The sequence below is a fragment of the Petromyzon marinus genome, chromosome 4 (genome assembly GCF_048934315.1).
Source record: "Petromyzon marinus isolate PM22_M1 ecotype Great Lakes invasive population chromosome 4, UKy_Petmar_22M1.pri1.0, whole genome shotgun sequence".
In the NCBI taxonomy this organism is placed as follows: Eukaryota; Metazoa; Chordata; class Hyperoartia; order Petromyzontiformes; family Petromyzontidae; genus Petromyzon; species Petromyzon marinus.
This window is the reverse complement of record NC_133670.1, coordinates 9,400,762-9,414,932: the sequence shown is the minus strand read 5'-3', so window position 1 is coordinate 9,414,932 and position 14,171 is coordinate 9,400,762. Positions and strand designations below refer to the sequence as shown.

Sequence of the window (14,171 nt, the reverse complement as noted above, 5' to 3'; positions counted from 1 at the left end):
AAAAATATGGTCCAGAAACTTCCACACAATGGCAGCATCCTGACCGAGCCTCGCCCTTTCAATGAAAATTGCTGGTAGTTATCAATTATTCAAAGCATATGGCCTAGCAGCTGATAGACCTCACACTGACATAAACTATTATGATTAACTCCTTCATATGAAAACAGCATTATACAATTGATATTTTGTCAGCAAGCCACGTTGACAAATGAGCACCACTAGTGATAATGCATTATGGAATAAGCTGGCTGGCAGTGGACTGCTTCTCATGCTCAATCACTCCCCACTTTCTTCTTCTCTCAGCCTCATTGTTCAACTCCCCATCAACATCGCTTTCATCCCAAGAGCACTGGGGAAATGCGCGGTATCGAGCAAAACCACTCCGACAGGTCTCACCCCAATAGACGCACTCGCTTCACCACCTTGTCACCTCATCTACTCGAGCCAAATTTACTTAATCTGGCTCTAGAAACGAAAAATCTAAATTCAAATCTCTCATTAAAAAAAAAATTGTGGTGTCTCCAGCTTCTTGTAGAAAGTACACATTCCTATGGCAAGGGGGCGGATTTCTCATAGGCTGGACGAATGAGCCAAAATCCACAAATTGGATTTCAACCGATGAACTGAAGCGGTGGGCAGTGGGGGCAATAGTAAAATAAAAATATATTTTTATTCTTATTAGAAACCAAAGATTGTATTGTCTCCACATGTTGGTCAGTCAGGGGTTTAAGTAATTAACTCAACAATCAGTAAAATGTAAAACAAAACTGTAATATGCATATGTAAGTAACCTCAATTACCAACATGCACCAGCTGAAGGGCGGAGATTATGTTTTATAAACGGCAGAGGGCACTCGTCGTTTGCTGGAATTGGGCACTGCTGTTCATGGCTGGAGAAGGCACTGCAACCAAGAGCAGAACACTGGAGTCCCGAAGTAAACTCTCCAGCGTCGTTGTGAAAACGCACGCGATGAAGATCTTAAACCCCAGTTTGTATGCTTTCAGGTGTCCGACTTGCCGAGTTAAAGTTGGTCTTCTTGGAATGACAACGGCGATCATTTTAGAACGCTTATAAATGTAGATCTACATGCAATTAGCTCTTAAATTATATACATTTAACATAATGGACGAAATCAACATTACACCTGGCAATTTAACTGTCAATAATTTGAGAGTCAGCCTACCAAATGGATGTTTAATACCGAGACAAAAGTTACCAATGTATTTATTTTCAGTTGTCAAGTACTGTATTGCCAGGAGCCACAGAACCCCCAATTAAGGGAAAATCTAATAAAACAGCAAAAATATAGACAATTGTCTGTCAAGACTTGTCAATTTGCAAAAAGAAAATCACAATAACCAAGGTCTTCTTTTATGAGGTTTATTAGGATTACATTTGTCAAAACAAAATGCAATCTATTCATATGCAGTGTACTCATTCACACATTTATTTTAAAACAGCTGAACCCAAATAGGTATCAAATACTGTAGCACAGACATGGGTGAGGACATTTTACAGATATATATTAAAGCATTAGATACAAATATTTTTTTCGAAAAATAAAATGGGTTTAAGAGGTGCATGTGTCACCAATCTACATTTAATCTCAAGTACCATCCACATCACAATGTACTCGTGGTGCTGCACATTCATAACGCTGGGCGACGAATAAAACAATAAATCACACATCCGTTATTTATTATCCATTAAGTAGCATTAATAAATACACATACGGAAAGACAAAAACACGTTCAAAAATAACACTCTGACAAAGATCAAAACAGCAGCATGTTCTGAATACAAGTGCAGAACTATTGGGTTACAGTAGGCACACACACGAGCAACTGTGAAGACATTTACAGCAGTGAAAAAACCATGGCAGTATTGCACAAAACACCCAATGCTTCCCCATATAACATAATAAAGCCCAAGTATAAACTATGAAGGAACCAAAAACGTAAAACCTGCATTTACTGTTTTTAGCGCCACAATTATATTCTCATAAATTATAAAAGCATATTTATTCAATCTGAGTGTTAATTGTAAGTCAAGCTGCCCAAAGGGGCACGAAAGCTCCTCGGCACTTTTTAAACTCAGTACAATTTAATGTATTCAAGTCACAACGTACAGACACAAGGCACGTTGCTAAATATTCAATGTAATAGGCATATGAAAGCAATTTCAGCTGCACAACTGAATTGCTCATATCCTTAAGCAAGGTATTAGATATTATGAAGTGTACTTTTTCTCCATCCAGTCCCTGTGCACCAGCACTTGTGCTGGAGGGAGAGGTTAATTGAAGCCAAACTACTTAATGTCGTTGCGTTGCTGCAACAATCTGTGGTATTTTTTGACGATAGAATTTCCTTAAAAACAGTTAGTCTTACAAGACATTGTAAATTTTCAAACACGAAAGTATGATTATTTCCCCGAATTGAAATCTACTTTTAAAGTAATTTCTTTCAACTGTTTAGTGTTCACATCAAGGAAAAAGTTGTTGCCAGAAACTACCCCAGAGCCTTGGCGTTAAGGCACAAAAAAAGGCGAGACAAATAAACATTGCTACTCACAGCTAATCTGACCAGTCTCTCTTCCTCAGAAATCAACACCTCTCAACCCTTTGGAAAGCATTTGTAACAATGCACACCACATATTTCAAGTTTCAATATAAAGTGTACATAAATGTCAATGAAGAACATGAATATCATCCTAATTTTAAATAACCAAGCTGTCTACAAGAACATAAAATAGGGAAGCACAAAATACCTTATCACTCATTTGAATGCCAAGTTCCACAGAATGTGTAATGCAGGTAAACTGCTTGTTGCTATCCAATTTTTTATAAACACGCAAGAGGCTTTGCTAAAGTAAGCTGCTGGCTTCTAACATTGGCATCAAGTCTGGCTCTGGATTGAATCTGAATAGATGCAAACCAGAGGCAGGCATACCCAGCTGGGGCATAATCCCACCAAACAAATGATGGAGCACAATCCCACACAGACAGAATGGTACATCAACAGCAGGAAAAACACAAGTTGCTAAGTGACAAAACCCTCTGCATGCCACCCTGGAGGCAACATTACCTTCATTTAGGGACAGGTTTCAGAGAAGGCTGCAACTTATTTCAATTACAGCAATACCTCTTGTCGTCAACAAACTTATCAGTGTATCTCACATAACCCAAATAAACATCATGAATGACAATAATCCAGTGAGTACCACACATTAGTGGAGCTGGGATAAAGTAGGCAGTATTTAGTGCAAATTATGTAACAGTGTCTTCAGAGTAAATAGCATTGCGATCTCATAAAGTTATCTTCCAAGCAGCCTTGACACCTTGAAACAAAAACAATTCACAAGTTAAGATGAGAATACAAACCGATTACATTATGCGTATTAAAACATGTGCATGGAACACAGGTTAATCAGTCTGAATATATTATGTTTAAATCATTCAAACTTCCATAAGCAGTTGCTTATTAAAATGATGTTTGATGACATTTTTTTAAAGAAAATATTAAAATGATAAGTTACATTTCATGACGGAGGAAAATCCAAAAGCCCATTTTTTGTTTGTTTGAAGGTCCCCGTTTAGAATGTTCTGCCATTACATTTTTTTATGAGAGTATGTTTTGCATGAAGGGAATCGGAGTATAGAGAACCCCCCACACACACACACTTGAGGGAATAGTCAATCCTCAAAATACTGGGACAATTCAGGAGAGAGGTGCCCCAGTATTTAAGTTACGTTTTCTTAACAAAACGCTAGTATTTCCATGAACACCACATGTAGGCCAATTGCACCTTGTATTATCATCTATTAGGACTTAAAAAAAAAACTCATGAAGAACAGCAATGTAAAAAAACACCCACAAAACCACACAAAAGAAAATCACAAGCAAACGGCACAGTAATTACTGTGCAGTACTAAACTGGGACTGCCTGGCACATGACACGTGGTCAGTGTTGCTTCACAAAGTATTGAACTTTTTGGCACGGGGAGAGTGATAAAAAAAATATCCACAAACAAAACAAAATTGGGGTTCTCCAAAAATGCCAATTTATATGAGAGATGGTATATCCTTCCATGGTATATTTTGACAAACCCCACTGCCTTCACAGCACCCTGAGAACAATTATTTAAGGGCGATTTATAAAATTTTAGTTATGTTCATGATCCCCTGGAGTTTACGTAAGAGTCACTCAGTTATCGGTGTTTCACAACAGTCTTACCAGAAGTGCAACTACTCTTCCCCATCTGTGTTCTTAGGATGTACTGGCTTGGACGAGAAATTGAAGATAGGCAGCAGCTTTTCTACCAACTCCCGTCTGATCTCTCCTACCACAGACTCCTTAATCTGAAAGGGAAAAAAAAGCAGAGAATACAAGTGTAAGAATTCAAGATGTCTTTTAAGGACATAACGTTGAGCACACACGCAATACATTATTTGAGCATTCGTGTATAATCTTTGTTTACACTGAAGCACAGCACATACACAGCATACCCATATTTGGGCTGTGATTTTAATACACGAGACATAAGGACGTCTGTTGCACGAGCCAAAACTCACTTGAAAACGGAGCATTATGTACAGTGAGAGATACAACCAACTATAATATACTGATAATAGGTTTTTCCCCTTTTTTCTGACAACAAAACAGGTGTTAAGGATGTTAAAACACCAAACTGAAACCTTTTACAAGGAATCATGTCTGCATTAACCACAATGGTTGTGATCAGAATGCAAACAAAAAACACTGATAATATATGCATTGTCCTTGAAACTGATTGGTCCACACTAGACAGCTTTCTTTTAGCCTCGTCTCAAACGGTGTTAGACCAGAGGACGCCAAAAGGCGAACAGCACAAAGACAATGCCACGGCTGCCTAAATCATCTCCATACCAACGTTTACGCCACTCGTAAAGTACTAATTTAAGAATAAGTCACTCTCTTGGGGAGAGGCCCTAAGCATGCGTACTATACCAACTGAAATTTAATCTAGGTTTCAAGGATCATCAAGAGCAGTATGTCAATTGGCATGCCACCACTCCCCGCCCTCCTTTCACAATACTGTACTTTGACTCTGACACGCACCTTCAACATGCAATCAAGTTGCAACACATGACATTGGGAAGACCTTATCAAAAGCACGACTGGCCAAAAAAAAGTGCCGACTGAAGTGTCGACATAAGCTTCTTTTCCTTTCGATTTGTTGATGTCCAAGTAAAAGATTAAAAGGATGAAAATATTGCACACATGTTCAAGCAGCTGCTCTTTCGTAAACACCTTGTGCTGCAATATAGACAAACTTGAAGATGTTACCAGAAGGTCAATAGTGTTTGGCAAAAAAAAACACAATTTGATGTCAGACAAGAGCAATGACTAAAGTCTTTCTAGTTTAAGACACTATAACAGAACACACTTGTCTTTACTACAGTGGTAATGATACTCATGTTATATACAGCCCAACATCAATAATTGATAATAATTTCGGTTCCTACTCAATCTGTTTGATTGCACTTGTAAATATTAAAAAATATATTTCTTCAAGGCTAAAATTAAACGAACAGGCTTATCGGTGCATCTCACAGACAAATGTATCCGTATAAACCCAAGGCGGCATAGCTCTGTGACAACACTGCCATAAATTATGTCCACCAAACAGTACAGTCGTATATTGTAGCAAGTAGCAATATATTTGTAAAGGTACTTTCGGAGCAGGAACATAAACCTCATGTAAGGAGAGTGTAGTGCCAAAACGTGAAAGAAATAAGCAAACAAAATAAATTCTTCAGGACAAAACGAAAGTTTTGTTTCTCTTGTGTACACATCTCATCAGCCATACAGCCTTCTGGGAGTGCAATATTTCAGCAGAAGCAAACTCTGGACCGGTTTTGACATACTTCGTCTCATCAGCAGTCAGGTTTTCTTGAACCAATGTGCTACGATAGGCCATTAGAGCTCAAGAGTAGAAAATTCAGAGTAAAAAAAAACCCGGCAATTATTTAACTGTAGGTTTAAAAACTGCGTCTAGGCATAAAATAATTATACCATTGTGCTAACATGTGACCAATCAAACAATACACTGCCGCAATGCTATGGAAGTCCATTATATTTTATAAAAAATATATTGAGATTCAGTTGCTCTTGAGAAAAAAAAAACAACCTCAAGCATCACGACTTCTTCTCATGTGAAAGTTTTCTAAGCACAAATGAATGTCGGTTGGTGTTCAGCTTAAGTTTGCCATTTAGTTATCATGGACAGATGACCCTGACCCGCGGTTGTGAACACAAAACTTTCAAAAGCAAGACAGCCACACAAACGACAGCGGCACCCAGCTCATAAATCTCACCTCGTGCAAAACTCTGGCTATTTCTTTCGCACTGGCAAACTCCTTTTTCATGTCTGGCTCCGGGCCCGAGGATGCCCCCTCATCGCATTCAGCTTCGGCGGATGGGAAGGACGACTCGCAGCTTTCCGAGCAGCCCGCATCCACCTCATCCACCACCTCGTTAAAGATGGACGGCGAGCACTCACCCGAGAGAGTTCTCGAAAGGCTCGGACTCCGAGCTTCCGGGCTCTGGAATGACGAGCGGAAGTTTGACGTCTGCGGCAAATGAAAGCACAGCAGGATGTGTACGACAGCCAAAGAAAACAATGCAAAAGTAGATTCACTGCAGGCGTGTCCCGATATGGCACAGGCAAAATTGTAAGTCTTTCAAATCAAAGAAGTGATTTTTGTATTTAAATGCACCTTCTAGTAGGTTACGTCATATGCGGTACTTGTGACCGTTTTGCCAATAGCCTCCTCCAACGAGGGTGAAACGGTGCTTGTTCTTTAGGAACAATGAAAATAAGTCAGTACAGTACCTTAAAATGGTTGTATGAGGAACGAAATTTTTGTAAGGTGTACAAAGTTGTAATTTAACTAAACAAATCAACCAAAAAAAGCATGTTTTTTAAAGATGCAGAACTTCAGATCTACAAATGTAAACAATGCACACCAGCCATCTATGGAGACAAGTTTGTGTATCCAGGGCAAGGAGGCAATAGCTCTTTCCCCAAATCCATCTATGGATACATGTTCAGCGCTACCGACATCGTTAAACATTAAAAACAAGAAACTCAGGCTACCAATGGGAAAATGTAAATCGTAAAATAAGAACAAAAACACTGATTAAAGAATATCAAAGAAGCATTAGCTGCAGCATTTCTCATTGACAAGAACATTCTAGCTGTGGCAAAATGTATCAACTCAATAAAACTGCACTAAACATCATGTTCTTCAGCTTTGGCAGGACCAGTATTGTTTAATATCTAACAATACAGTCGAGTGATGTTTTAATTAACAATAGTCCGTGAAAACCTTTCCATATGGTTTAGTCGAGTGATAATTTATACGCAGTTTTACAATACGCATTGCGTTTAAGTAGAACTGATGTTTGCAAACATTTTATTTTCAGATTTTTATAAAATATAAATTACGAGCAGGAAGTACCCTGCGTTGCCCGGGCGAAAAAGACAGGCATACACATCGACTTACAGACATTGACACACAGACAGCGACTTTAGACACACACAGATTCAAACGCACATATGGACTTAGACACGATACAAATATTAATATTGACCAAATAAATTTAGAAATATAAGTTGTCGGCACACAAACAAAAATATTTAAATATTTCCAAGGTGATTATTAAAATAATAGGTTTTTATGTACATGAGTTTAGCGAAAGAAGCTAGAAAATTGTACTTAACATTGCCGTGGCGAGGCCTAGTCCCCTGCAGAGTCCCGGCCTCTGCCTAGATTGCCCAGCCGGCCGAGGTGGCACCTTGGCAGGCTGGGGGCTGGGCCGCTACCCCCCCCCCCCCACCATCCCTCCACCTGCGCTACAATAATACCAAGCGCTATAATATTAATATCTACGGACTCTATAGTAGTAACTGCACGCATCGGGGTGGGGGGGAGAAGAGGACATCACACTGAAGAATTAACCTTAAGCGTTGTGTATTTTGATTGAATTTTTTACGTGTAAAAGAAAATGTCCCCCTCACCCCCCACCGAACACGTGTGACTTGGTAGGGGCCGTCCCCCCCAGCGAAGACGTGCGAGTTGGTATGGTCGATCGCATGCTATTTTATAAATATATAATTTTCAACTGCACAAAATCGCTAAATAAAGTGCTTAAAAGTTGACGGATGGGAAAAAGGAATAGCGCCTGACTTTTTTTTTTACATAAACCCCACTATTCGAGAGTCAAATCCCTCGCAAGCGTGTGCACAAACACCACACAGACAATTACATTTATAGGTAGGATGCAAAATTCTTGACAGATAATGATCAAGTTCGCTTGAAAAAAAAGCCAGTGGTTACATTTTGAAGAATTTGTGTATTGATAAACACATTCATTCATGTACAAATCCCTTGCCTGACTCAGTTAGTGACTTTCTGCACAAATACTGCAACACACTATTAAAAAAAGAATCAGACTTCATCTCATAGACTCGTGGGAGGAGCCAAAGATACTAAATTCTTGCAAGAAAGACCTTGGACAATTAGGCAGCCATGATGATCAGCTAAAGCCGGAAACACACATCCAAGAGCACGCACACCGCAGAGATGGAGTTGCGCATCAGCTCCTGTGCAGGAGTCGCCGCATGGATTGTTGCAGCGCAGAGTAAAATAATATGGTAGCGACAGCTCGGGAAAGCACTTCACTGCTAATTAGTCGAGAAACGCTTCCTAAACCCAATTGTGGTTGTTTGGCCTCTGAATATTCTATTATTCTATTCCCAATGACCTTCGGGAAAATTGCATTAACACCAACAGTGGGAGCAGTTGTTGGAAATTGTCACAATATACTAAGTTGACAACTTTCGTGACTGCAGGAATTCATATTCTTTGGTTCTTTCGGTAAAGTCACGTAGATAGAAAATAAAATTATAAGCAAAAAACCCACGACGTTTCGATCTTCTATCTCCGTGACTTTACCGATAGAACCAAAGAATATAATATACTGTGTTTACACAGAAATCATATTTGGATCTTCAAAATCGTGGATGCCTCATTCTTCCATTAACAAATGCTGACTTGAAGAATTTAAGACCCATTTTCGTCTGAATGCAAATCATACAATATAAACTTAAAACCACAGAATTTGTAGCCTCCAGATACATGAACACACTGTAGTGCACAGCTACTGTACGAGCATGTCATGTGTAGGAACCGTTGAGCACGACTGGTAGAGGGGGGGGCAGCCCGTCCTAAACATACGTCACACACTGGAAATTCAGTTACAACAGAAAGGCCAATCCTATGACGCATTACACTTCACTGCCAGATTTTAGAGGGAACCTTTGTTGTAACTTTGCCCACATTCAATAGGGCTAAAAAGAAGCACTTTTCCTTTGACAAACTCATGCTGAAGAGAACCGGTTTATTTAAAAAAAACATGTGCCATCAGGAATGTGGATGGGTGAAAACTTTTGCCACAAAGTCCCCTGGTATTTTGCTTGAAAAGCCAAAAATGTACGAGAAAAAATACAAAACACGACGACGAGCTAAACGTTCATGCTTTCCTGATCAAATATTTCCTTTCGGTGAATAAGCTTGGCAACAAAATGCAATGCTCCCACAATTAGCCCTAACTGTTGGGTCCATTCTGTTACCAAGTGCCAATGAAGTAAGGCATGAAACAAAGGAGGTATGGCTAGCATCATGCTCAACCACATTCATCTCCCGAGGGCTGATGTTCACACAACGCATTAAGAACTCGTTTAAAGTAGATTCAGTCGAGGCGTGGCCCTTACAAAAACCAGATATGAATTGTAGAAAAAAAATCGGTTAATCTTCATATAGCGAACTTCTCAATGCTGTGTCTGAAAACTTCACGTAAAATGAAACGTATATTAATGCCCAACATGAAGAATGTATACATACAAGCCATTTAGCGTAACATATCAAAGCAATGTACCTTCGGAAACATAATTTACCAAGTATGGCCGAAATTAAAACCCAGAATGCCAAAACTGTAGTGCAGCATGTGAACCATAGTATGGTTCCCACACAAAGACAAAGCTCCCCCCCCCCCCCCATATAGCCTTAACATACTGTTGGGGCAAGTGCTGTTAGCGAGCACCTATGAAGGCAGGCACAGCACACGAGGGGGTGGGTGACCAACACCACGCCCGACCGCTTTTGTCTCCCCAGTGACGATGTGTACACAAGTACTCATTTGAGGCCAAGTCGAGCTAGGGGAGGCCCAGGACCGGTTCAGAAAATCACTGGTGTTGGTCGTGAGCAAGAATCAAACCTGGGTTACCAGGTTCGTAGCGCAGTGTGCTAACCACAACACTACCGCTCCCCATTCCTACACACAGACACATCCGTCTCTACTCATACTGGTCAATATGAGTAGCACAGGCTAAACTCACAGGGCCTGGGATTGCTCATCCCTGCCCCAAACAATTTGGGCCATGTGTGGCGTGTTTGTGTGCTGACCTCCTGGTGCAACTCCAGCTCGCGTGTCCTCTCCTCCAGACGCCCCTCCAACTCCATCAGTTCCTTTCTCACCGTCCACCTCAACCCACGCAAGTGCTCTCCTTGCAGTCTGGCAACACAGCACCAGCAGGTGCAACACCCATAATTCAGAACGATACATAAAAAGGTGCCAATATACTCCAATGGGTTAACCATAAGCTGATGCAAAACCTGCCGACTGCTGCAATTAAGTCAGCATGTAATTACCTCGTTATAAGCTCACAGCCCCATTACAGCGGTTGAAGAAATTTACAAGGTCTTAACATTTGTAAAGATTGTGATTATACAAGAGATTCATAATGCAACACTTCGGTTGGCTCATTAAAGACGATACTAAATGATGTTTTACATATATGCTCACTCCTATGTATATACTTATTTACACAAATAAAAGTTTTGTATATTATATAACAAATAAAGAATGCTAAAAGACAGAAGCATTCACGATTTGGTTATCCTGATGTATTTGTAAGGTATGTAAATAAACATGGTTGTAACTAATGTGTATTCATGAACTATCATGCTGCCCCACGAGTGGATGAGGTTTTTCACCAACCTTTCTTGCTCACTGAGAGGTCTGCGAATTGAAGCTTGCTGGCTCAAGACGCCAATCTCAAGTTCCGTGAGCTCAACGTGGAAATGACGAACGTTCTGCTTCAGCACGTGAAGTTCCACCAGCATATGCATATTCTGGAATAACAACAAAAGCAATTCGAAATGAAATTGCACATGACGCTGATATGGTTGACCTCGGTCTACAAACCTCTGTTACATGGAATAATTATTGCATGCAACATTCATTAACTCAACCATCCCATTTAAGTTTCAGATTAATTTATTAGAAAACAACCAATTTCAATTTGAGATAGCAGGTGCCTACTTTTTGATATTTAATAGGTATCCTGGTCCAGTGGTAGAGCTTGCGGCAGAGGTGAGCGGTTACAATGCGACAGGCTGACCTGGTTATTGCTGTAAGTGTATTGGCCAAACAAATACACTTGTCTGCGTCAGTGGATGTTAAAATATCCCCCCCTCCCCCTCACAAAATTTGCATGAAATCGTGTACTGGCGTCTTAGTCCAAATTATAAAAATAACCTGCAAATTACTCAATTGAGAGGACTTACAACATAACAATATCATTCCCTACTGGTACTGGGCTATAAAAATGGTGCGAATAGAAAAATGACTACATTATTCTAGTATATTAATTAGCCCGAATATAATACAATTTTAGGCTGTATGATGAATGCATCACAGGTGTCCGTGCTTTTTGTTAGTTCTGCATTTGATGTTTTACTTATGTGTATGCCTGTAGCTTGTGACTTAACTTGCACATTTTTGGGGAGATTTTATTCCCTTACGTCTTTCATTTATTAAGTGTGTCTATCCCAGGGGCTAACGTTCAATTGAAAAGTAGTTTCTAATTTAATAAACGAGTACTGTGAAAAAGAACATATGCAAACTCTTACTGCACCTGCACGTTAAACGTGGACAGCTTGTTTGTCGATGTCCTGATGTCAAAGAGGATCTTATGCAGCTCGGCCTCAATTTCTGGTCTGGAGAGAGATGGCCGCATGGGGAAGTGGTATAGAGGAGAGGTGACCCCCGGTGTGGATGGGTGGCTATGGAAATCCTCAAACTGGCCAGTCTGTCCACACACACTGCTGCACCGCACCCTCGGGCAATAGGCCTGGGTTTGCAAAGCATGGCAGCAGGGAATGGGGCGGTGACACTGAAAACAACAGCTCTGGCAAGACTGGGCTCTTTGGAGAGGCGGTGTGTTGCACCCCAGTCCGGCATCCAGTGAAACGGTTCTGTAGAGGCTGGTGTGATCTATGGGCTGGTTGTGTTGGGGCACAGAAATCACAGACCTAGAAGATGTCGTTGTAACCCTGTCCTGAAAAGAAACTGGTGCTTGAGACAAAGTTTGCTGTACATCTTCTGAAAAGTGGGTCATTTCTAAAACAGGGGCAGACATCTGCTTGATTAGCCTTGGCTTTCGCATGCCGATAGGCTCCTTCGGTTTGTCTTCTTCAGTGGTGTTATATTTGAATGTGAAAGCCACAGGGCTACAGGACATTTTGTGATCTGGTGTCATTTGAATGTTGATAGTTGAAACCACCTTTGTGGGACTAAGAAATGGACATTGTGCATGCTCCAAAGTGAGGGTGCTATCTCCATCATGACATTCTACAGGATCTAGGGAAACGGTGGTCATCAGATCATCCACACCAAAAGGACTGTTTGATCCTTGTGGGGTCCTCACTGGTTGTTTCATTGATTTTCTTAAGGACAACCTTTGGAGTGCAGATTCAATATTCTCATTTATTGGGAAATTCTCAGTTTGTGCATCTCCACTTTCATAAGACTTGGCAAACAATGGGTGTTTTGTTGCCATGTCCTTGTGACGTTGAGAATCATCACCATCATGGCCCTCTGCTCCAGGCTGAGGGGTGAAATTGCACTCGCCCACTGCAATGGCTGTATCTCGTTCCGCACACCATTCTTCCGAAGCCGACATTGGGAAATTAAAAAAACTTTCTTTTTCAAGGCTTGCTCTTGAATTACCTTTATCAGAGGCCATTTCATTTCCAACAGCATCTTTTGGAGAGTTATGTGTTATATTCACACTACCCTGAATTTGAAGTCCAACACCATGAGGCACGAGTTTTAAAGATTCATTGTAAATCACATGATCGGGCTCCACATATTGCATATCCGACACTTGACAATGCTGCACAACATCACTTGCACTCCGTTTGGACCCACCGGAGTCCATTATGGATGCAGACTTCTGTAAAAAATGTGGTGAATACTCGGCAATACATTCTTCACACTGTGGCAGTGCGGGACTTGTGTTTGTGTTTAATTCTGCATTCCTCACAGCACATTGGTTTCCAGCTGCATCGGTTTTCGTTGAGTCACAAGAATGGTGGTCATGCTTGCATTTTTCAATCTCAACCGGTTTTGTGTCCTTATCAGCAACTGAAATGTCATCATCAGACCCTTCGCCTCGTGTGTGACTTTCAGTGTCACTGCTTGGAGAACTATAAATTGCAGACACAGATGTTTTGTAGTGAATGGCAATGTCCACATCATCAGAGGGCTGTGTCTCGGAGGGCAGGGTCAGCGTAGTCTGGCTGTCAAAACTCTCCGCACTGCTGCCCATTTCCCCCAGATATGTTGAATGTGTCTAAGCAACACAAATAGAAAAAAAAATAGATGAATAACAACCAATAAATCACATACTTTGGATTAACATAAATTGTGTTAATTTACACAGTGGCTGAGTATGGCTTTCATTATGGATTTAAAAAAACAATAAAAAACAGATGACCCCCATGGAAGTTGAGAACGTGATGTTCGTATTCAACTTGACTTTCATGAGCTGATTTGTGATTAAAGTGGTATGCACTGCACAGATGGGTGCTGCCAAAGCAGGAGGGTACTTAAAAGAGGCACTGCATGCTCACGTGCGAGCACATGTGCTAAGAGACAAGATCTTTCACATAACATATATTAGATGGTATCATCACATAGCCAAGGACGTGCATTTTTAATTTAAAAAAATATTAGATTTAGCTATATATTACTTAACAAATGACAGGACTAGTTCAGATAT

General features: G+C 40.5%; 1 protein-coding gene across 4 annotated transcripts in view; it reads right to left on the bottom strand.

The window, feature by feature from the left end:
* Nucleotides 1-1,367: 1,367 nt before the first annotated feature.
* ITPRID2 (ITPR interacting domain containing 2) overlaps nucleotides 1,368-14,171 on the bottom strand; it is a 42,691-nt gene continuing 29,887 nt past the window's right edge. For 2 of the 4 annotated variants that reach the window (XM_032946347.2, XM_032946348.2), the window contains exons 12-17: nucleotides 12,024-13,742; nucleotides 11,105-11,238; nucleotides 10,510-10,618; nucleotides 6,358-6,612; nucleotides 4,235-4,359; nucleotides 1,368-3,337 (exon numbers count right to left, since the gene is read on the bottom strand). In XM_032946347.2, the coding sequence (XP_032802238.2) occupies nucleotides 4,246-4,359; nucleotides 6,358-6,612; nucleotides 10,510-10,618; nucleotides 11,105-11,238; nucleotides 12,024-13,742 (2,331 nt within the window). In that variant the 3' untranslated portion in view covers nucleotides 1,368-3,337; nucleotides 4,235-4,245. Of the gene's footprint in view, nucleotides 3,338-4,234; nucleotides 4,360-6,357; nucleotides 6,613-10,509; nucleotides 10,619-11,104; nucleotides 11,239-12,023; nucleotides 13,743-14,171 lie in introns of those variants that run through there. The other 2 variants (XM_032946351.2, XM_032946349.2) reach the window with 2 other exon arrangements.